Below are 22031 nucleotides of genomic sequence, written 5' to 3'. Positions count from 1 at the left end.
GGGGCTTGGGGGGGGGGCTCGATCCCCCCCAATGTTAACGATGTGGGGGCAGAGCCCCCCAAATAATTTTGCTTAAGAGGATCTAATATATTATTTTGCTTCTCTTGTAAAGTTTACTCTGAATTGTGCCACATGAACTTAACTTTAAATACACATTTGAAATGTTCTACACCATCAACTTTGGGGGGTTCAGACCGCTAAACCATCAACTTTGGGAGGGCTATGACCAGAAACAGCAAAACACATGACTTATTACTATATATTAAGTATGTAATTATGAGTATTGTTAAAATCTTTACTAAAAGAGTTTCAAAAGACTATGTGCATGAACTACGGTAGTGGATGGGACGTTCGGGCTACAAATGGCTCTCACATGACATTCAGAACGAAATCAATGATATATTAGGGAGATCTGTTTTGCGCTCCATGAAGTCGGGAATATTTTGCTATTATGGTTGATGAAACTTGTGACATATCCATCCGTGGACAATTAATATTCTGCATTCGAACTGTGAATAAAAATTTTGATATTTTTGAGGAATTCATGGGCTTCTATGAAATTCTGAACACTGAGGCCAAAACTTAAAGAAGGGAGAGAGTGAGTCATTCATTAATTTATTTCAGTGATCAGAGCCCCCCCCCCAATAATTTTGACAAGTAGGCGCCCCCGTTTGTGAATACACTTTTCAACTCTCTCGTCGATTTTAATATCACGCTTCTTCCTTTTCTGACCTTCCAGATTAAGTTCTATCCGCATGTACTTGATGTTGGTGTCCTCTGCTTGGCTCTTGAGGCAGGCCAGAACATTATGAATGTTTGGATGCGGTCTTCCAAGCAACCTTGTTTTGTTGTTCCAACCTTCTATAGCATTATTAATTCTGCGTGGCTCCTTTGTTTAGGTTAGGTTAGGTCCTGATCGTCGCAACTGTCCTACCATTAATTTGTAAAATGACCTTCACTGTCAAAATTATCACAATTGTCCGTGATTTTGGCTTCATCGCAATTGTCCTAGATTCGGAATAAAAGCCTAAATATAAGCACCAATGTTTTAACATGAGTGGTGGGCAACGGTTTTATTTTAATTAACAATTTTACGTCACTTTTCCACCTAGTCTTCTAGTACACCCCACAAATTTCCCTCAGACTCCCCGATGGAAAATTCTGGATAAACTCCTAGGTGAAGGCAAGCAGATATTTCATTACTGGTCTCGTAAGTGAATTTTATTTTCTGCGGTTGCTACTGCACACGCATATGTGTGTGTGGTGCCCCAGTCCCCTGAAAACAGAATGCCACCTCTCCGGTTTTGAAAATGTTCTGACTTCAATATATGATGGCGGAATTTATACAGAGCATTCCCCGACATTCGCTACGAGAACCGGCGGCAAGCGGCCCGGCGTCAGCGCTTGCCTTTGCCGGCGAACGGGGTCCGCTATTAAAATTACAGTTTTCATACAGTGTACTAACCTTGACTACAGAAGGTGTTGAAAATGATGTCCCACTGGTGCAACACATTCCTGGCATCTCCGAAGGAAAGTGGCATTTACACGTGCAAGTTCGTCTACTGTAATTCTCCCGATTTCTCATACGATACTCTCTTTTAACTCACGGATGGTGTGCGGATTGTCTTTGTATACTTTATTTTTTAGATTTCCCCATAAATAAAAATCGCAGGCTGACAAATCGGGGGGACCTAGAGGGTTTTTGAAACACCCGTTTCTTGTGAGAGGCGGCGGATAGATTTCCCAGCAGCTAAACTTTGTCCTATCTCATCGAGTTTTTCTTTCCACTTTTATTCAGAACTGACCGTTACTCTAAACTTTTTTACGAGGTTTAATATAGTGGTCCTGTGTGGAACTCAACACCAGGAAATTTCGTTGCGAAAAAGTCGTCGCACTTATCCACAATTCCTCTTTCCGAAGTAACACTCGACAAGATAAATCCTTTGTTGTAATGTAAACTTGTATGGTGCCATATTAAGCCACAATCTTCAACACAGGGACACAACACAACTTCCGAGGGAGGATTATACTGGCCAGTCTGCAACGTCAACAGAAAGGGAAAGAGAGCGAAGGCAGGGAGAGCGAAAATAACATACTGTAGCGTGCGGCTGTCGCAGACCCAGTTTACCGGGAAAGGCAAGCGCTGATGCCGCGCCGCTTTCCGCAGAGTCTCGTAGCGAATGTCAGGGAATGCTCTCTACAATATTATGTATTATATCTCGAACTTCTGAGATTTTATGTGTATCCTAACCCTATCTGTCTGGCCTCTTCCTCCTATTTTGGTTATTGCTTTTGTCACAACGATAAGGGTGGATTGTGAATGATGACATATAATGGGACAAACCCAACATACCCATTACTTTTACAGGATTCGAATTCCCGGCCGTAGCGCCTTCTGTCATTCAGTGCCCGAGGTGGAACTAAAATGTTATATTCAGATCTTGTTGACATACAAAATCTTACTTTAGCACTGTAACCAACTCGACTAACCTCACCCACCCAGCAATTTCCACTTTGAGTACTGATGTCATTCGAACAAAAAGCACGGTAAATAACAAACACTTGACATGACGCGCATACAAAGTTATGAGTAAGTTTGTGTGACGTCCGTAAAAACACTGCAGCGAATGCTCAAGATAGAAAGGATTTTAAAACTTACCTATCGTCCGACATGACTGCTGGGTCTCAACCAACCGACTGGGCGTAGAGGTTTCGGAAAAGTGGGTTGCCGTTGACAGGTTTTGATAATGAATGTTCCGCAGCTCACAGCGCACTGCTTCAACGTTCTCAAAGAACTGGCGTGCGGCTACGCTATCAGTGGAAAACAGAACTTCCTCCACGCCCCTCCGAACCAACTTCCCCTCCCCTACTTTCCCACAGCCAGTAACTTGCAACTTCTACTCCTCCAAGTCAAGGTCACGTGAATGGAAGTCCTGTTTCTGGCATTCCTGCGACAGTCGGAATGAATTACGCTAAGAGGTATTGGATTTTTGCATCAGGAAGAAGCTGCCCCTCCCCAGTCTAGGCTGTATTTGGGTCAGAATTGTCTCTGGGGGGAGAGGGTGGGGAAACGCAAGTGGCTGGAAATTTGCTCAATTATTCCCGCATGACTCTTGTAATGAGCGAGGATCCTTTGGCAGCAGTAGCATGACGGAAAAACACCGATTCTCTTTTTAATTACTTCAATTGCGCCTTTCATTGGCGAGCAATTGTCGATTCTTTTAACTTCAGGTTTGCTATCCGTGCACGCATGACCTGGTTCCCCAACATGCAAGCAGTTTCGCTGTAATTTCATTAACAACAGTTAATTGAATTTGTTTTTGTATGCACCTTGGCATTATAGATAACTTACTTCAGTCAGTTTCCAAACTCGAGTATATAAACAAATGAATAACTATTATGTTAAAAAGGGGAGCAGACATTTTGGTGTCTTTCTCTTTATATCCTTTCACCTCTTAGCTCTGTCATTTACTTTCACTTTCAGTGACTATAAATTCTGAATGTTAGTTACATCCTCATCACTTCAAAAATGTGTTATGTACTGAATAGTTCTCATGGTGGAAAGAAACTAATCCATGTTGGATTTTCGTATTTAAAAGAAAATGCCAGAAATGATAAAGTGTACCGGCAGTGCAAGGCCCGTGTCCACGCTGTGAACGGTGAAATTGTGAAATTTGTAAATTAACACACACATGCACCAGATGTTTGTGGACTAAACGCCGGATTACTATTCACTGAAATGAAGACCAGTGCCAGGGAAACTCAAGAAACCAGTCAACAACTTTTGGGGAGATTTTTGGAGTCTGCTGAACCTGAAGTAGCATCTCATCTGCCGCCTATTGACACGATGAAAAGAACACTACGCAGAAAGAGACAGCAGTCTATTACGGCTCATCCACAGCCTACCAGCCTTTCTGAATTGGAGATTCCAGAAGAATACAGAATCACAAAAACCGGACAGCAATTTCTGTTGTACGATTCTGGCCAAGAGAAGACCAATAGGATTCTTCTATTTGGAAGTAACACCAGCCTGGAACTTATCAAGAATTCATCAAGATGGTTTGCGGATGGGACATTTAAGGTTGCATCTACTTTATTTTATCAGCTGTATACAATCCATGTGCAGATCCAGAGCTCAGTACTACCAGCGTTATACGTATTGATGGCAAACAAACACGATTTGGCGGTTCCTGGAAGTCCTACGTCGAGAAGTAGTTCTGAATGAAACTCGTTATTGACAAAATCAGTGGAAACATGGAGCTTCCAAGAAAGAGATACAAAGACTGTTGTGTTCGACTTGAAACACTGGTTGTTGCATATGATAGGACAGACATCGTTCGCTACCTACGAGGTGTTGCTCGTAACTTTTCCATGTAAAATTGCTTGTATGAAGGGACACAATAGAGAGAGGTCAATTCAAAATAACATTATTTTCTTTCTGTGCGCCAGTTATATGTTGCACCAAAATGTCCTAGACCCGTTAAAGAGGAAGCAGATTTAACTCAATGCCTTTGCTTTTCTTTTCAAAACTGCTATCGTCTCGTCTAATATCAACGAATCTAAACGTTAAAATGTACAAGTGCAAGTGTAATGCAAAGTTTCAATGATGCATGTTTTGTATTGTGGCCGGAGGGCGTAAAATATGATAGTGTGTGGTTACATCTTACAGACCAAGCATCTTACATGTTAGCAGCATTTTCTAATCTGAAGAACATGTATCCTAACTTAAAACGTGTGACCTGCATTGTTCATGCTTTGCATCGAGTTTGTGAAGCTCTTAAAGATGAATTACATACATAAGCGTAGCTAGAACTTTATATTTGGGTGTGCACAAAGATAAAAATGAGGTCTTGTACCTTTTTAATAGCATATTTTGCAACACAATCACTTGGCTCTATAACTGCACTGATGTTTGTAAAGGAATATAAATTCACTAAATGACAGTGTTGGAAATTTCTGAATATATGTAGTAGAAAAAATCAAATTCCATAGAAATTACACCCACACAAAATTTTCATAAATGTTACAAACAAATACATCAAAATACACGTCACCTATAACAAGAGACGTCTGTCAAAAGGTACAATGTTTTTAAACTCATCAATAACTTCATTTACATCAATAGATAAGCTTTTTCCTGTTCCACAAATATCAAGAGCAGGGCTTCCAATCTATCCTGCTTCTGAGATGCTGTTAATTTAGTTTTAACTTGGGTAAGCTTGGAGAAAACTCTTTCTCACACGTGCAGCTTGTGACAGGTATAGAAAAAAGGCGCTGCAGTACAGAGTAGAATGCAGTAAATATCTTATTTCTCCAATGACATCAAAAAATCGAAAAACTACAGACACTCGTTTCATCAGCGATAATACACACGTTTGTACCAAGTAATGATATTTTCAACTTCTTACAAACTGCCGCTTATTTTCTCTCTTATTGAAATATGTCTTTAATTCTTTGATAAAGCAGTCCATTAGGGTGTGCCTAGGCACACCCCGTAGCTACGCCTATGATTACATATGTGAACGAATTTGTTTCTAGTATTACGAAAATACTGAAAAAGGCTCCTTCTAGAATACAGAAGTACGTAGAAATTACGAAACTTCCACTAACACCCTCTCCCATCCTCACTAGATGGGGTACATGGTTAAAAGCTGCAGTGTTTAACTTGCAATCATTTCCATACAATATCGAAATTTTTAGATGCTTTGCCTAGTGATTCCTCAGCTGTAGAAAAAGCCAAAAAACTTGCACTTAAACAGGAATTGCAAGATGAACTCTATATTGTACATGTACATGACTTCTCTTTCCTTACTACTGCAATCACAAAACTGGAGAAGCAGTGTCCTGAAAAGGAAGCACAGTGGGCTGTTTTGATGGGTGTGCAACGAGGGCTTGTTTTCCTTTATGTCGCTTTCTAATGTATCAGAGAATTTTCTTTGCTTAGTTATATTAAATAATTTAAAACCAGAGATTACTCTATGTGTTTATCCAGACAAGTTGAATCATATATGTATGCACTGCTCACAATATATTTTACATCTGAAAAGTAGCACCTTTTTTGTACAAAAATTGGCACTTCTTTTGCACCTTTATTGGCAAATTTTTGCACCTAAAATTCCTAGCTCTAATATCCACAATCATTTAATATTATTAGAATAATTACACTCTAAAAAAAATAATGCAATATTAGCGTGAAATCGCAGTCAGTTAGGATTACAGTTTGTCCATTGTACAAAAAAACAACAACACTAGAAGCACAGGGAAAGCCATGCCTTGGCGTTTTTCGACTTTCATTTGTTTCTACAAACTTTTATCGACTTTCACTTTTTTTTTGTCAATCTCCACCTCTCACGATAGCAATAAACTTTCTACAATAATATATTTTAAATTATTTTCTCTAATGTACGATATTTTAATTTGGAGGTTGGATTCAGTGTTACAGTGAACATACCTTAGATTTTACGGTGTCTAGACAAACACCGTGTTTTTGTTTTTTTTTGTTTTTTTACATCAAATCATGAAGACTTCCACGAGGGGAGGCATGGGAGAGAAAAGATGATTTACGGGATCTTTGTTCGAAAACCTGGTGGTAACAGACCTGTCTAAAGGTCAAGACGAAGGTGGAAGAATAAAGTAAAGGTAAATTTGAAGCAAATCGGCCACGGACGACAAGAGCAGGTTCAGGAACCCATAAATTCTAATGGGTTCCGTAAAAGGACCGGAACAGTTTTTTTCTCGCAAACTTTAATTTCATCATATCATCACTCATCCTCATCTTCGCGATTAGCAAAAAAAAGAGGCAGAAAAGCGAAGTAAAATAAACCAAATCAAATCTCGCACAATTTAAATTCTGTCAACGTTATGTATTGTTTGATTTCAATACCGAACTTGAACTGTATCTAGATTGACCCGGAAAAAAGGTGCCGGGACTGAATTGAAAAAAAGGGGGTTCTTTACGGTCCAAAACCAAATTTACGCTTTCTAATTTTCGCTCCCGGACCGGAATGGAATTTATTTACAATTCCTGGAACTTTAACAACCCTGGTGAAGAGTGGATTTATCTTGCACGTGGCAGAGACAGATGAAAGACTTTGTTGCCGTAGCAGTAGGTTAGTTGACATAAAGGAAGAGATCTATGAAGGTTTCCATGATCTAGGGGTTGCATGTTTATTGCTAGTGGGTTTATATCTTTTTTGTGTGTCTCTTTCGGCTGAAAGATACAATGAAGATGAAACTGATGAAGTGTCATTTAGAAAGAAACAGGCCAGGCCTCGAAGCCGGAACCTTCCGTGGCGAGATCGTGAGTCGATTGACTGATTCAAATAAACATTTTGGGTGCGTCAGCACGTAGGCTGTTTGCACCCGTCACATTATACGGGGTCGAGGTCAAGCCCCTTACCAGAATCAACACGTGTCTCTTAGGACTAAAATTTCCTTACCTGGGTTGAAAGCTGAGGCTGTAAAAGGGAACTCAGCATATAAGGACGAAACACAGGACTCCACATAACCCTACAAAGGATTATACTGACTGTAGATCCCGACGCCAGAGCCTCGTTGACCCGCAACATCGTATTGCGTGGAGTGGGGTTGACTTCTCGGTGCCTTCAACGAAGGTCACACCTCACATAAGGGTAAATATATCCTTTCTTATCTGTGGTCACACCTTACACCCCGATATTGTGACTCGACGCACTAAACTCCGTACCAGCTAACTGTAGACCAGTCGAACGAGAACAAGTCTCTGCGCAACTTGTGACGCGAGACGGCTCCACCAATGAGCAGTGAGATAAACGGGATTGTGTAATGGGCGACGGGAGTTACCCGATTTTCTCGAGGAAATCTGTATGCGTTGCAAACTTTTGAAAAGGATAATACCGAACGCACATGGCAACCGGACCGTATTTTTGTCTCCAGGTCCGTACGATTGGTTTGGAAATATTAGGGATAAAACTGCAAGAGCAAATTTTGACAAACCGTGTATTTAGCGTACGGACTAAGGTCTGGACCGTACGGTTGGCAACACTGCGCTTTCACCACTCGATTTTCCTCCTCCTCTGCCGATATGCGCGGCCCTGCTCTGCAGTTAGCTGAGACAGGGTATAGGTCACCGAGTTGGTTTCATTTTTCAATTCTTGTGGCACAGCATAATCAGTTGATATGTGACGTTTGAAAACATCGGTGCTTGTAAAGGTAAGGTATTTGGTTATTGTACACTATGTCCTCCACAATAATTCAAAGGCAACGATGCAAATGATACAATAACAAAAGTTATATCCACTACGGAAGCAACAGTTTCAATTCAGGGAATTTATCATCGTATTTTTTTCATGACTTTTTCTTGCAATTTGCATCTTCTCTCCACTGTGAAGAACTATGGTAAGATCATTAACACTCGCACGTGCTCTTGCGACGAACTGCAGTACTGAATACATAAATCTGTTCTGTTCCAATTCCCGTTTCTCATTGACGGCAAATAAAATCGCAGTCCGCTTTAATTTTAAACTTTCAGCTTTATCCGTGCTTTCTCCTAAAATGATTCACAAATAAATGTGGTTTCATTCACCAATACCTTATACCGCAAATAACTGTGCTGTAGTAAATTTTTTAAATGTATTTTCATACACTCTTGATAAATGTTATGAAGCTAAGGGTACGTATTCTGGACTACAGTCACTTCACAAAGAAAACAGCTGCGTGGTGCTAAAAGCGGTATCTTTCTTGCTACAAATAATCTAAAATTTAACGAGGAGCAGAAGTCAACGCTCACTTCATTTTTCAATGAAAGTTAACGTCTTTACGGAAATTCATACTACCATTATTATACCGATGAACATGCATGTATATCAGTTACAGCCAGCGAATTAACTTTGCAATTACTATAAACAAAATTAAAACCATTTATAAGCCGGTAGAAAACCGCTTCGTTTGAACAAGGCACAGCGAAAAGTACACTTAATTTTGTTCTAGGTATAATTTTTAAGCTTAAGACGAAGATTGGTAGTTTCACACCAGGTGTTAATTTGTTTCAATATCGTCGGAATGGGAAACGCTAGTAAAAAAATCCGGTGAACAAGAGAGTATGAATTTCTCCGTGTTGCAAGTGGAAGCGTTTTTTTTTTTTTTTTAAATATATACAGGGAGGTTATTTCAGTCGTTTACCGTCAGAGCATCGGCCGCCGAGCGGCCCCTTCATGCAACAGGTCCCGGCAAATTGACTTACAGGAAGTCCGTAACAGAAACCGCTTGTTTTGTAATGTTTCCACTTTTCACAATTACAGTTACAATTACAATTGAAATAAGCACGTACCTTGTCGCAAGGATGCTGGAAAAGGTTTCCTCCCAAATACAAATATTTCTGGCACCTTATTTCTGACATCTAATCTTAGATTAGACATCGCCACTTTCTCCTTAGTTGTCGCGCGAGCGCCGGCAGCTTATCGGGGGTCGGGGGAGTTGTCAGCCGCGAGAGGGCGCTTCATACTGAACGAATGCGACACACCTATCTGCAGTTCCGCAGTGATGCCAACCGTAGGGACATGTCCCTACGCATAGGGACTTTTCACTATATTTCGCCCGCGTAGGGACAGATTTTACCAAATAAGGGAAAACGTAGGGACTTTTTTCAATCTTGGAAAATAACATTTTATTGTGGAAAGGTGCAAAGCTTACTCGCCAGTCAGTTGCACTTTGTTCGTGCTCGGTTTGGAATGAATGGATTAGTTTATCTGGATACTTTAGCGAGGATGAGAAAAAAGAACTAACAAATCTCCTTCAGAATTTTGGAACATGTTATCGGTTACCAACAACTTTCAAGGCAAGTTCTTTTTTGAAAATATTTCCACTCTCGCGAAAATAGTGCTAAAATTGCCACATTCTAACGGGACCAGAATTGTTCAAGACTGAAGGAAATACAGCATCACCAACCAACCAACATCTATTTCTTCACAGCAGCAGCATGTATGACTTCAAATAACATAATCAACAGTAAACGATTCAATGTTATTCATTAGGGGTGTGCAGGATCCCGAAAAGTCAGGACCGGGATCGGGAAAAAAAATTCCCGTCCCGATCCCGACTTCGGGAAATGAATTCCCGACTTTTCGGGATCCCAAGCAGTCGGGAACTACCGAATGGTCACTTTAAAAAGTCGTTAATTCTCGACGTTTTCTACATTGTAAGTTTCTGGAACTTATCGGAAATTGTAAGTTTTTATTTTAGAAATGCAAAAACAATCACTTAAAGTGAAAATGACGTGTAGAATTCGTCCCGTCCGAAAATTTTCCTACTTGGTCGGGAAATTGCAAATTTTTTCGTCCCGAATGTCGGGATTTTAAAAAAAATCCTGATCCCGTCCCGACCCAAAACATTCTGTCCCGCACTCCCCTATTATTCATTAAGGCAAGAATTTACAATACCGGACCCTTCTGTAATTTCTATGCTACGTCTTATACTCAGGAAATAATTAGTCGTGATGATTTATCTCAAGTTAACATGTTGGGGTAAGGTGAAAAAATTGTTCATTAACGTGTAGAAGTTGTAAAATAAGCTTTTCAATTTTCGCAATGATTCTCAGTATACAAGTAAAGGTAACCATATTTGTTGATATGAACAATTGACGACGTTAGCAATTAGTTACGGTGTCTACAGTGTTGCCACACTGTTGATTTCATACTTGGAGAGCATGGATCGTGTAAGAATGGCGGAAGAGAACAGTAAAAAAGTTGTTAATGTTGTACAGATTGTTAGGTGGAGTGTGCAGGAGGATGGCCGTCGGCTAATTAATAAACTTATGGATTTCGGTACATTGCCCAAAGAAGGTGCTTACATGTGACAGCGACAATCACGATGTAGAAGAACATGTGGAATGTGGACTGATTTGATTACAGGTAAGTTTGGCAACAGTGCATCGATCGAAAAATTGCAGGATATGAAAATGGCATCTTCGATGATGAACGTTTGCCGTTAAAGTGCTACGAAAATAAGATTTTTTATCGGTTCGTAATCACAATTAGCGCAAAACCATTCACGGATAGCCCCACTGACCATTCTCGGTAAGGTTAGGTAAAGTTAGGTTAGGCAAGGCAAACAGTTAAAATTTGGGGTCGAAAAACCATGCACGGGTAGCCCCACAAACCATTGACGGATAGCCCCACGAACCATTCAGGTAAGGTTAGGTTAGGATAGGCAAACATAGTTAAAATTTGGGGTCGTAGTAATATCAGGAATGTATATTTCGTTTTTTAACTATTGGAAACACAAAATATTCCAGTAAATAATGAGCAATCGTGCCGATCGCGGACCACTCAATTTCACTTATTTTGCAATTTCTACACGTGCCTCCATTAGTGAATATGCGAAATATTACAAAAAACGGGGAGGGGTCCTGTATTGTAAATTCGCTCCTTCATTAATTGTGGAAGCACCGAGAAGAAAGATGCTGACATGGTGCTGACGATGTCTACTGTATTTTTTCTTCATTTAACACGTTCTGTCTTCATCTTGTCCAATGGCTTCCGACATCTCATACTTGTACATGCCGTGGTACTGACGGTCAAGTGGGCCACTTGTTAGTTTGTTTACATATTTTCACATGGCCATATCTTCGTTCCTATGTGCAGTAGATGCATGAGACCAACGGCGTTGTGTTTCTCTGCGTGTGCTCTTTTATATTATGCATGTTATTGTATATCGTTCCATTTAAAAAATATGACTTTGCTCCAGATGCCCCATTTGTCGATATTTTTCGACCCACCCCATACCTCCGATTTACGAGCCCCATTTGATATTATTGTTTCCCGCAAACCTCAGATCGCTACTGTTTCTGGTTTCTTCGCTATTTCAGGTGGTACTTTTAGGTGCCTCACGCGGTATATATATTAACCTTTAGACCGCCGAGCGGGTTTTCGAAAGTAACCTGTCTCTGGCCGCCGCCTTTGCACGCGATTTTTAAATTTTACACTTATTTCAGAAACATTTTTTCAGTTTCGCCGAAGCCTTCTGGCGCGAATTTTAAATTCGTACACTTATTTGACAAAAAATGTTATAACTCTTAGACTATTTGACCAATCTACTTCGGGTAACTTTTGTTTTGCAGCTAGAACATCAAGGCATGCAACCGTGCAGAAATCAAAACGCCAAAGCCAATAAGAGGGATTGGGTGGGCCGCGGCCCCCAATTTTCAATGAAAAAAATCATAAAAATGGGGAGTTTTTTCACATATCTATAATGTAATGCACCCAGGAACATGAAATGACTTCATTCGGTTGAGAAAGGACAATTCTTTGAAAAAAAGCTAAAGTTTGCCTCCCCTTCCAAAAATAGCGGGGGAAGAGGGGGCAAACTCCCCACTTTTATGATTTTTCATTAAAAGTTGGGGGCCGCGGCCCACCAAACTCCTCTTATTGGCGTTGGCGTTCTGATCCTGCATGGTTGCATGCACTGATGTTTTAGCTGCAAAACAAAAGTTACCCGAAGTAAATTGGTCAAATAGTCTACGAATTATAATTTTTTTTGTCAAATAAGTGTACAAATTTAAAATTTGCGCCAGCTTCCATACGTTAACTTTGGAGTCGGGGGGGGGGGGAGAGGAGGGTCCTGGGTGGGTGCGTTTTCTTCGACATGACATTTCAAAGTTTTATCTCAACATCTGTTAGCGTTTACAACCTCACATACAAGTATGAAGGTACCAAAAGCACATAGGACTACGCCTATATTTTCGATGGAAAGGTTAAAAAGCTAGATACGGTGTTTGAAAAATATGGTAAGAATTTTCAGAATCCCGTGTATTCCTTTTGGAGAAAAACCGCAACAATTTCAACTTCAAGTTTCGGCTAATCAAATGGAAGTTTCGACTTTTCCACCTGCTAATCAAATCTTTAACCTGTCCCCTTTCCGCTTATGTGTTTTTCTGTGCTATCCATAGTTTGATATTCCCAAGAGAACAAGTAAAATAATACTGTCATAAGCGTAATCCTAAGTTTTCTCCCCCTCCTACGACCATCCAGCGCATAGACATCTCTTTCCCAAGCTCACCACTGGGGAAAGTGGGTGGGAGAGGAGCAGTTTAGGGTCCTCGCGTCTGGCTGGACACAAACTGTTCCTCATGCCCTTAATACATTATATTTTATCAACGGCTGGAAGGAGACACGAGTCTGAGAGTGCAAGTCTTGGCCCTTGCCTCGGTTGCACAGATTTCTGTCTTGTCTCGACAGGTGTAGAAGGATCTGCTTTTCCTTTGCCCGATTTTTAAAAGGCCATATTTGTCTCGGTCTTGTGTTTGTAGATTACAGTGGGGCGAAGTGTTTCCTTTACTTCCCTTAAGGATGCATGTGGCTACGGGGAGGCTTACTGTTAGTTCACGAAAATTAATATTTGTTTAACTGAGCACCTTCATTTAGTTTAACACGAGAGAACATTCTTCTGTTGACTTTTGCTATCGTCGTTGGAAAATGGCTCGGGCAGCATGTAACAGAAGCAAACATGTAAACACTGAGACACATTGAAACAAGTTGAACCTGGCCACCCCTGGTTCTAGTGTTTCCTTGCAAAGATAAAACCTGCAACATTAATTCTCTTGAATGTTGTGTGCAAACACCTTACAACAGACAGTGAGTTATTGATTGTTCGTCCATGTTGAGGACGCTGGTGACCCAATTCTGAAGGTGCTGGCGCTAGAAAACTTAGACAACGAACTGCAACAAAAAGCGAAGACGTAAACTTTTAAATCTGAGCTTCTGGAAATGGTGGGGTATTTGTCAACGAGTAAAGGCGGACTGGAAGATTGCCAAATTCTCTTTGGGAAATTGCTATTTATCTCCATGGGTGTTAAGGAAGTAAATGGTATCAAGATTTATCTAAGGTTAGTCACAATCTGTAGAAGAGCGTTCATTGGCTGGCAATATACGTCATTGCGCGTACTCCAATGGAATAGAAGAGTACGTGCTGAAGAAGTGCGTTACGAGCTTGTTAATTTTTTGTAGGGGAAAAGTCCTCCCTTGCACAGTTTCCAACCTAATGCTTCCCATGAGTTATCCACGTGGAGGGGAGGGGCAAAGTGGAGCATGCTTTCTTATGGTCCGAGTTAAACGGATGAAGGGGAAGGTGCACGAAGGATTTTTTGGCAGAAGGCTCTTTTTATTTGTAGTCGCAGTATACGTGCGCTGGCGGCGCGGGGGACGGGGTTGGCTGTGGAGATATTAGCCCCCACCCAAATTAATTCGAAAATATCTTTACACGAAAAGCTGTATAAACACGAAATTGGGAAACTTGGTTTCCTTAGCTCTTGCCAGCTTTTGGCATTAGTAGCGTACGAACGAGGGGGTGGTTTATTTCCCCAAATGTTCCAGAATTTCTTGAAAATAAAAGAATAACGATTGAAACTGAGCACCGATAAGTAACCAAAAATGGTAGCCGCCTTTTTTGTATAATTCCAGGGCATGCTACTGATTGTTCCACGTATAGTTCTATATACAAAATTATATATAGGCCAAACTTGCCAGGAACACAAAAGTTTCTGATCGTACTATAATCCACTTGCATTGGTCACTCACTCACTGTATCAAACTCAGAATCGAGTAAATTTTAAAAAAAGAAAAAGTAACTACTTTGTTACAAAATCAGGACATTTACCTGTTTATACAAGTATCACATCAGCTGTTCTCTGTAGTCATGTTTTCTCAGTGTAACTTAACATGCGCAACAAAGCATGTTCCATCTTGCGAATAAATCCTCTAGTTCTGAACATAACGAGGTGTGGCAAGTAACGTAACGACTTGTAATTTCAGTAACGTGTTACTAATGAAAGTACCGGAACTAACGCGTTACTGGCATTAAGTTTTGAGTTCTTGTTTTAAGTCCACTTTATACATCTATGAATCAACTCGACTCGCTGTTTTGGCAAAACAAGTACAAATTGTACAAATAAAAGTTTAATAGAATTCTAGAGACAACTGATGCAACCAAAATATTTTACCAGGAAAGCTATGTGCACATTGTAATACTATACAAGAAACCAACAGGGTGCTTTCTACACACATATATACACAAATTACATACAGCTGTACATGTTTACATTGGACAAATGCTCATTTTCTTCGCAACTACAAACCTGCAGCATTATCTCCTGAGCATGGATTGTCGCCGATCCCTGCTAAAACAATTTACTCTTGTTCACAGAGGCGTGAGGTTATAAATGCACAAGGTCAAGACAAAGTCACGATTTCATGCATGGATTCACAGCTGCTAGCAGCGTGCTTATTATATGTACCAGCGAACCTTTGCTTGATTCCATACATACCAACACAATGGTGCAAATCCTCTATGCATAGCTACAAGTGAACATCCAATATTACACTCTGCACAACATGTCATCTATGCTACAAATAAACAAGGTGTAATAAATTACAAAAAGCCATAACAATTAACATGTAGCTATATACGTGTACATAAGAATCTGAAGAAATCGTGTATTGTAACTTGTAGCAAGGCAGAGAAAAGTTAAAATATACAAAACGGTCATTTTGATGTAGTATTATATGGAAACTTGATCCATTACATTAAAAGATGAACATAAATTAAGAATATTTGAAAATAAAATCCTTAGAAAAATATTTGGACTTAAAAGGGATGAGGAGACAGGTTCAGTGGAGGTTCCATAATTTAGAACTGCATAATATGTACTCATGTCCAGATATTATTAGAATAATTAAATCAAGAAGACGGGCGGGCCATGTGGCACGAATGGGAGAGGAAAGAAGAGTTTACAGGATTCTTGTTGGGAAACCTGTAGGAAGGCCAAGACGAAGATGGACGGATAACGTTGGGATGGACCTAAAGGAAATCGGTAAGGATGGAAAAGATGGGATTGATCTTGCCCAGGATACGGACTGATGGAAGCCTTGTGTTGCTGATGCCATAAACCTTCGGGTTTAAGAATGTGAGAGAGTAAGTACGCAAACAAGGCAGATCCGTGGTGAATATATACAGGTAGGATCATCAGTCACTCGGAATGTTCGTAAACGTCCGCTACGATGAGGTTGGAAGTATTTTTACAATCGGCAACAAATGAGAGATTTCTGGACTGCATTTATTAATAAATAATAACTTTCAAGGGATGATTATAAATAAGGTAATAACAAAAGTTACTGCGTCCAGTATGATGTACTTTCACGGACCAATCAACTTACGCCATAATAAAGAATACACACAGAAAACAAGTATAAAAGGATAAGCTATTTGACAAGAGTGGAATTATAGTAAGGGAGAGTCAAAAGTCCCAGGACACCTAATAAGTAGAAAACGGAAGGAAAAATGAAAGATCTGAGGTCGCAAGCAAAGAATGGGGCTGGGGGTGAACCTTTTGAGGTAGGTCAGGAATGTGCCCGCCATCTTGGATCCAAGTCAAAATTTTCAAATGGAAAGGGAGTCATGCGGCATATCAAAATGCATTGAAATTTTCTCAGGAATTCATTTCCGTAAAGACATTGGACCTATCTGGTGTGGTACAAAAGTTATGGTACAAAACATTTGACTCACCCTGTATGTTTGTGCAGTATAAAGCAAATTAGTCTACCTCTGAATAATGAGCACAATTGCTGTTGTAAATTACTTTAAATATGTCGAGTACGTATCTCATATTATTAAACATTGGCCTGTTTCACGTGGTTATGAAGAATCCTATTATTTGGTTTGTTCTGGTGTTTGAAATTTAAAATACGAATTCATATGAGATATGGTTGTCGTCTTGTTGTCTAGAGAGACGGCCGCACATGAAGCTGCAAGTTCTATAAATGTAGATTATGACGATGTCTTGAATTGTGTACCGAATTTCAATAAAATCTATTGCATGGCTGACAATTGCTCGTCAACCGATGAACGGTCACTACCAATTATCTGGCCACCTTCTTGAAGCTATACGAAACAGTACGTTTGCGTTTCAGAGAAATCTCTCATCACAGCATAGTGACTGGTTCGAACGGAAAATGATCACCGTCTATATAAAAATCACCATTGATCTCATCACTAGCTTCAGCTCCACTTGCCTGCATTATGTTTTTGCCAAACTGGGACAACAGCCAAGATTTCCCCCTCCTTTTCTTTTTTGGCACAATGCGACCAAAACGACGGTCTCAGCTCGTTTGGATCAATGACAGAGGCCTAGAAGATTGTATGCTGATCTTAAGCCGATAATGCCATTCACCGAGAGACTTACTCGGTGGCACAAGTTCTGTTTCACATTAAAACTCCCACTGTACAGCTAGCGTCACCGCGTATTCTTATTATACAGGGTGATTCAAAAGTCCCTTAAAATTTTCTTATGTCGCTAATAAAAGGTCTTCAGGATGGGATGAAAGACACTGTTGCACCACACCATTTCGTCAGAATCGTTCGGGACTACTCGCTGACACCTTCCTTGATAGGTGTATCGGCCGTGGCTTACCAAGACTTTGGGCTGCTCGCTCTCCAGACCTGACTCCCCTAGACTTTTCTGTCTGGGGTTCATTTATAGGGTGTACCGAGTAAAAATCAACACCATGGAGCAACTGACACAGCGAATAGCTGCAGGAACAGGGGAGATCACGCTAGCTATGTTGGAGCATGTGTTCCGGTGATATTCCTAGACTTGCAGGGCCACCACATTGAAATGTACTGAGTTTGTCTTCTATTCTAGCGTACTTTTCAGCAGTACTGTCAATTTTGTCAATAAGATGTTTTTTGGTTTAAACGTAAAGAGAATTTTGAATCACCCTGTATTATCCCTCCACCCTCAATATAAACAACGATTCATCTGCTACGGAAAACATCTGCCTGTGACGCATTAAACTTGTCCTTGACCATCTGGACATCGCGTGAATGTGGAGTTTGCACGTTTTCTCACGTAATGTCAAATTGATCGTGCAATTTTTTTATTTTATTTGTTTCGGACACGTGTCCCTTGTATCGAACACCAGTCGCCCCCACCTCTTATCGTTAGTGAACTGATTATTTGTTAACGTTTTCTTGCAGACAAAGAAATCTACGTCAGTCTCCCTATTTTCGCTTTTCTACTTTCTTCGTCGAAGGGTATGTTGCAAAGATTTAATACTTAAACATTTGCTCGAATTTTTAAAATCTCTTATGTAATTCCTTATTCATACAGATTTACTTTAATGTGTTGTACTAAAATTGTGAATGAAAATGAAAAATTTTTAATAAAAATTTCCAAAATCGCTTTCAATTATGTTTCTTGATTCTGGGCGAAAATCTTGAAAAGAGGAGAGTCAATAGTGAGTTGTTCTGTTTTTGATTCGTTGATTTAGGTCCATTGTTCAAGTAGACCAAATATGGCCGGGCCTACGTTTTAAAGTGGGATACCAACCACTGCATTGCGCCCTCACAATGGAACTCAAACTCCTTGATTTCAAGGTAACTCCTGCTATTGACGTGAAGTTAATCACCTAGGATGCGTTTATGTAACTGTACGCAGGTGTGTGTATAATAGATATTGTATTTATTTTACTTATTTTTTCTGCCACTTTAGGCTAAACGCCAACTGATGAGCGATGATATGATGAAATTGATAAAGGGACACTCATAAAGACCACACTGATAAAGAACACTCATGCCCAAGCCAGGACTGTATATAATAGAGATTTGTTTGAGTGACGTTTCTACGCATTCAAATAGAAATGTTGCTCAACAACACTTCCACCAATTTAAAAGAAGCATCAAATCGTATGGAAACAATCGGAAAATGTGTAAATTGTGCTTTCGAAAACTTGCTCATTAACGTGGTAAAAACTGAAGAAACGAAACATTGAGAAATGAGACAATACTAGTTGAAGAAACACAGCCCGCAATTAACTGCCTGTGCAAGGGACAACGCAGTGTTGCCAAGTCTCAATATTCTAAGGGGACATGTTTAGCAACAGTGAACACTGCGCTAGATGGTTCTGATTTCTTCAGATTCTTATATCTTAAAAAATAGCAAAAATAAAATAAAGCTGCATACCCATGCTTTAAGTGTTGATTCTGCTGTGGTCTCATATACAGGTTAAATAGAGATTTCGTGGCTAGTCTAGAAAGAAAAGGAAACAAAACAAGAACAGTGTGTGTGTTTGCGTGATAAATGTATGCACACGTCACTTCTTCAAGTGAGGAAATTTCATGCAATACAAAATCTGCATTCCGTGATACAACATGCCATGCCAAAATGTATTCAACACTACATCTACTAAACGACACAAAGAATACTATACTTTAGAATGTACAATAAACGCGATAAACATACAATAACGGAACACAGTGCAAATGTATGCCTGCCACCTTGTGCAAAACAGCACACAACATATAAAAAATAAAGAAGCACAACCTATTTCTTTTCAAATGAATTAAGTTATCGTGCTAGAATGTTTGAAGATATGTGCATATATTAATTTACATGAACACAAAAAAACATTTGACATACATAAACCATCACCGCCAACGAATGTAACATAATATACAGTCGACATGATACACTCATGTAATCAGATGACAATGGAAGGTTTTGTAAAAGTACACTGATGTGTATAAATATATCATACCTAATTTACACACTGAAATAAAACACGAATTGTAATAGCAGAAATCATTTTTACGATCATATACATGCACACATATTATGTGGGACAGTTTGAGCTAGCTGATAAAAGTTGCATGTGTTCTAAAAGTATTCAAACTGCGTGAACCTTTGCATACATAATATTCCAAATATCAATATTTAAACTTTCAAAGTCTACAAAGATATATCAGTACTGAAATACACAATATCAAAGATAAACTTTGGAATTTTCGATCCGGTAATAAACAGTGGAATTTTAGAAATTGCACAAATATAATAATAATCGCAAATTAAGAAATGAGAAAATTTTACACTACAAATTATGTTTTTTAAAGATGGTGCTTGTGTTTTGAACAAAAAAGAAATTGTTTTACCGGTCAGTCACAGTTCTTGAAAACAAATGTCTTTATGTGATCTGATAACTTACTAAGTTCTCCACCTCTTTCTTCTCCTCCAGAGAGACTTCAGGAATTTTTAATTGATTTGCTTCTTGTGCCACTTTTGCTAATTTGAGAAGATGGGGATGAGTGATGATATGATGATATGATGAAACTGATGAATGGACACTCACAAACATCCAGGCAGTATGACAGTGGTCTAACATATTATTTATTAAGTGCATTATTATAATGACCCAATTAGGATCAATTCTCCAATTTCAAACCTCTCGAATATTATTTTGCATTTGATGATTCTTTGCTGTGATCGGCATAAGGAAGCACACCACATTTGCCATATTTCAGGCAAGGTGTTACCATGGGCGTACCGGAGCCTTTTTCATGGGAAGGGGGCAATATAAAACTTTTGCCTAGAGGCAAACAACACTTCCCAGGAATATACTCTTCGAAATGTGGCAACCCCTTGATTTTTTTATTATTTGCAAAGGAAATAACATTTTTTTTACTTTCGAACATAAAAAACCTAATGAAGCAAAGGAATTTTTTAAAACTCGTCTTCCAGAGGGGTCGCAAGTGGCCCTTGCCCCCATTGGATACACACCCATGGGTGTTAACCTACCTAAAGCACAGTTTAGAATGAAGCAGCTTTTTACAGTGTTTACTGTAAATTGTGAAAAAATAAATAGAAAATCTAAGACAAAAATGGTAGTAAGCATTTCGTTTCGTTTGCTCCTTACTTATTTGCAAACATTGCTTCACTTTAATATATTGTTTTCTTGCTTTACGTATGGCGGAATACGAAACTGAAAGCTCTACAATAATAAAGTTAATTTTCTTTTTACATGGATAATGTAATGTAATTCATATCTGAAATTGCTTTACCAACAGAAAACACAACATAACGAATTAATATTATAATCTAATGTTAAACAACAAGAAACCATGGGGGGGGGGGGGGGGTAATAGAGAATTCTATAACCGAAAACAAAATTACCCTTTACTGGTCTTCAAACTCCCTTCCCGGTTTGTCTCCACCCTGTGACAACTATCATACTCAGAACAATGTTTTCTGACCTCAACCAATTATATTAGCATATTCTAATACCTAGCACCGCACTTTCTGGACACGGTGGACCAGTTGGTAGACAATCTGCGAGAACCAAAGTTAGATTCTCGGAGTAGATGACCAGAAGTGTGAAATTACCGATAACGTCCCTACCCTCTTAAATAATCTTCGGCTTATCCATGCACTAATTAATTTTCAATGAGTTGAGTTATGTTTTAAGTCCATTTTATGCACAGATAGGTTAATAGGGACTGGACTTACATTTTAAAGTGGGATCCGAACCACTATGTGCCTCCACCGGGTATCGAAGCCGGGAACCCTTGATTACAAGGCGATGACATTATCACTACGCCATCGAGAGGCCCACTAACTTTCGATACAATCGAAAACTTGTACTTCTCTTTCAAATAATGAAATTAAATGTGCAATGGGAATGGAAAAAAAACCGTGGACGAATGTGCTCGAGTTAAAATCAATAAAGACAGTCTCTTTGGTTAATAATGGCCAAATGTCACGACATGCTTTCGTTTCAGAGCTAAGAAGGTTGGTATGTATTGAGTGGAAATGGGTCAAATTTAGTATGTCGTTCACAGGACATGTGCAATATAATAGGTCTCAAATTACACTAGTAAAGAAACTAGAAGATAGGTTTTCTCAAAAACATGTCCATCTCTCTTGTGTGGTATCACTTTTCAGGTCGAAAACTCTAAGATGGAGCTTCAAAACAACCAATCAAATTTCCCCGTTTCAATTTGTGGTGTCATCCTCAAATTTATTTGCTTTCATAATGTTATAGTGGCGTACTCAACAAATATTGCCTGGGATATGAAGTGATATGACATTCTAGGGGGAGGGGGGACTGTCTCCTATTATCAGCAATTGGTCCTATATTTTGTCACATACTAAATTCAATTTCTGACCACACTCACTCACTCACTCACTCACTCACTCACTCACTCTCACTCTCTCTCTCTCCGTTTTTCACAAG

The 22031-nt window shown here is 39.4% G+C and overlaps 1 protein-coding gene across 7 annotated transcripts in view; it reads right to left on the bottom strand.

Moving 5' to 3' along the window:
- LOC145980801 (echinoderm microtubule-associated protein-like 2) overlaps positions 1–22031 on the bottom strand; it is a 631445-nt gene that overhangs the window by 77827 nt on the left and 531587 nt on the right. For 6 of the 7 annotated variants that reach the window (XM_083113888.1, XM_083113889.1, XM_083113892.1 and 3 more), the window contains exon 5: positions 18989–19054. The exons of the other annotated variant lie outside the window; for it this stretch is intronic. In XM_083113888.1, coding sequence (XP_082970014.1) covers positions 18989–19054 — 66 coding nt within the window. The remainder of the gene's footprint in view (positions 1–18988; positions 19055–22031) is intronic. 7 annotated transcript variants of the gene reach the window in all.

This window comes from Lepisma saccharinum, chromosome 28 (genome assembly GCF_977018435.1).
Source record: "Lepisma saccharinum chromosome 28, izLepSacc3.1, whole genome shotgun sequence".
NCBI lineage: Eukaryota > Metazoa > Arthropoda > Insecta > Zygentoma > Lepismatidae > Lepisma > Lepisma saccharinum.
This window is presented reverse-complemented; position numbering and strand designations above follow the sequence as displayed.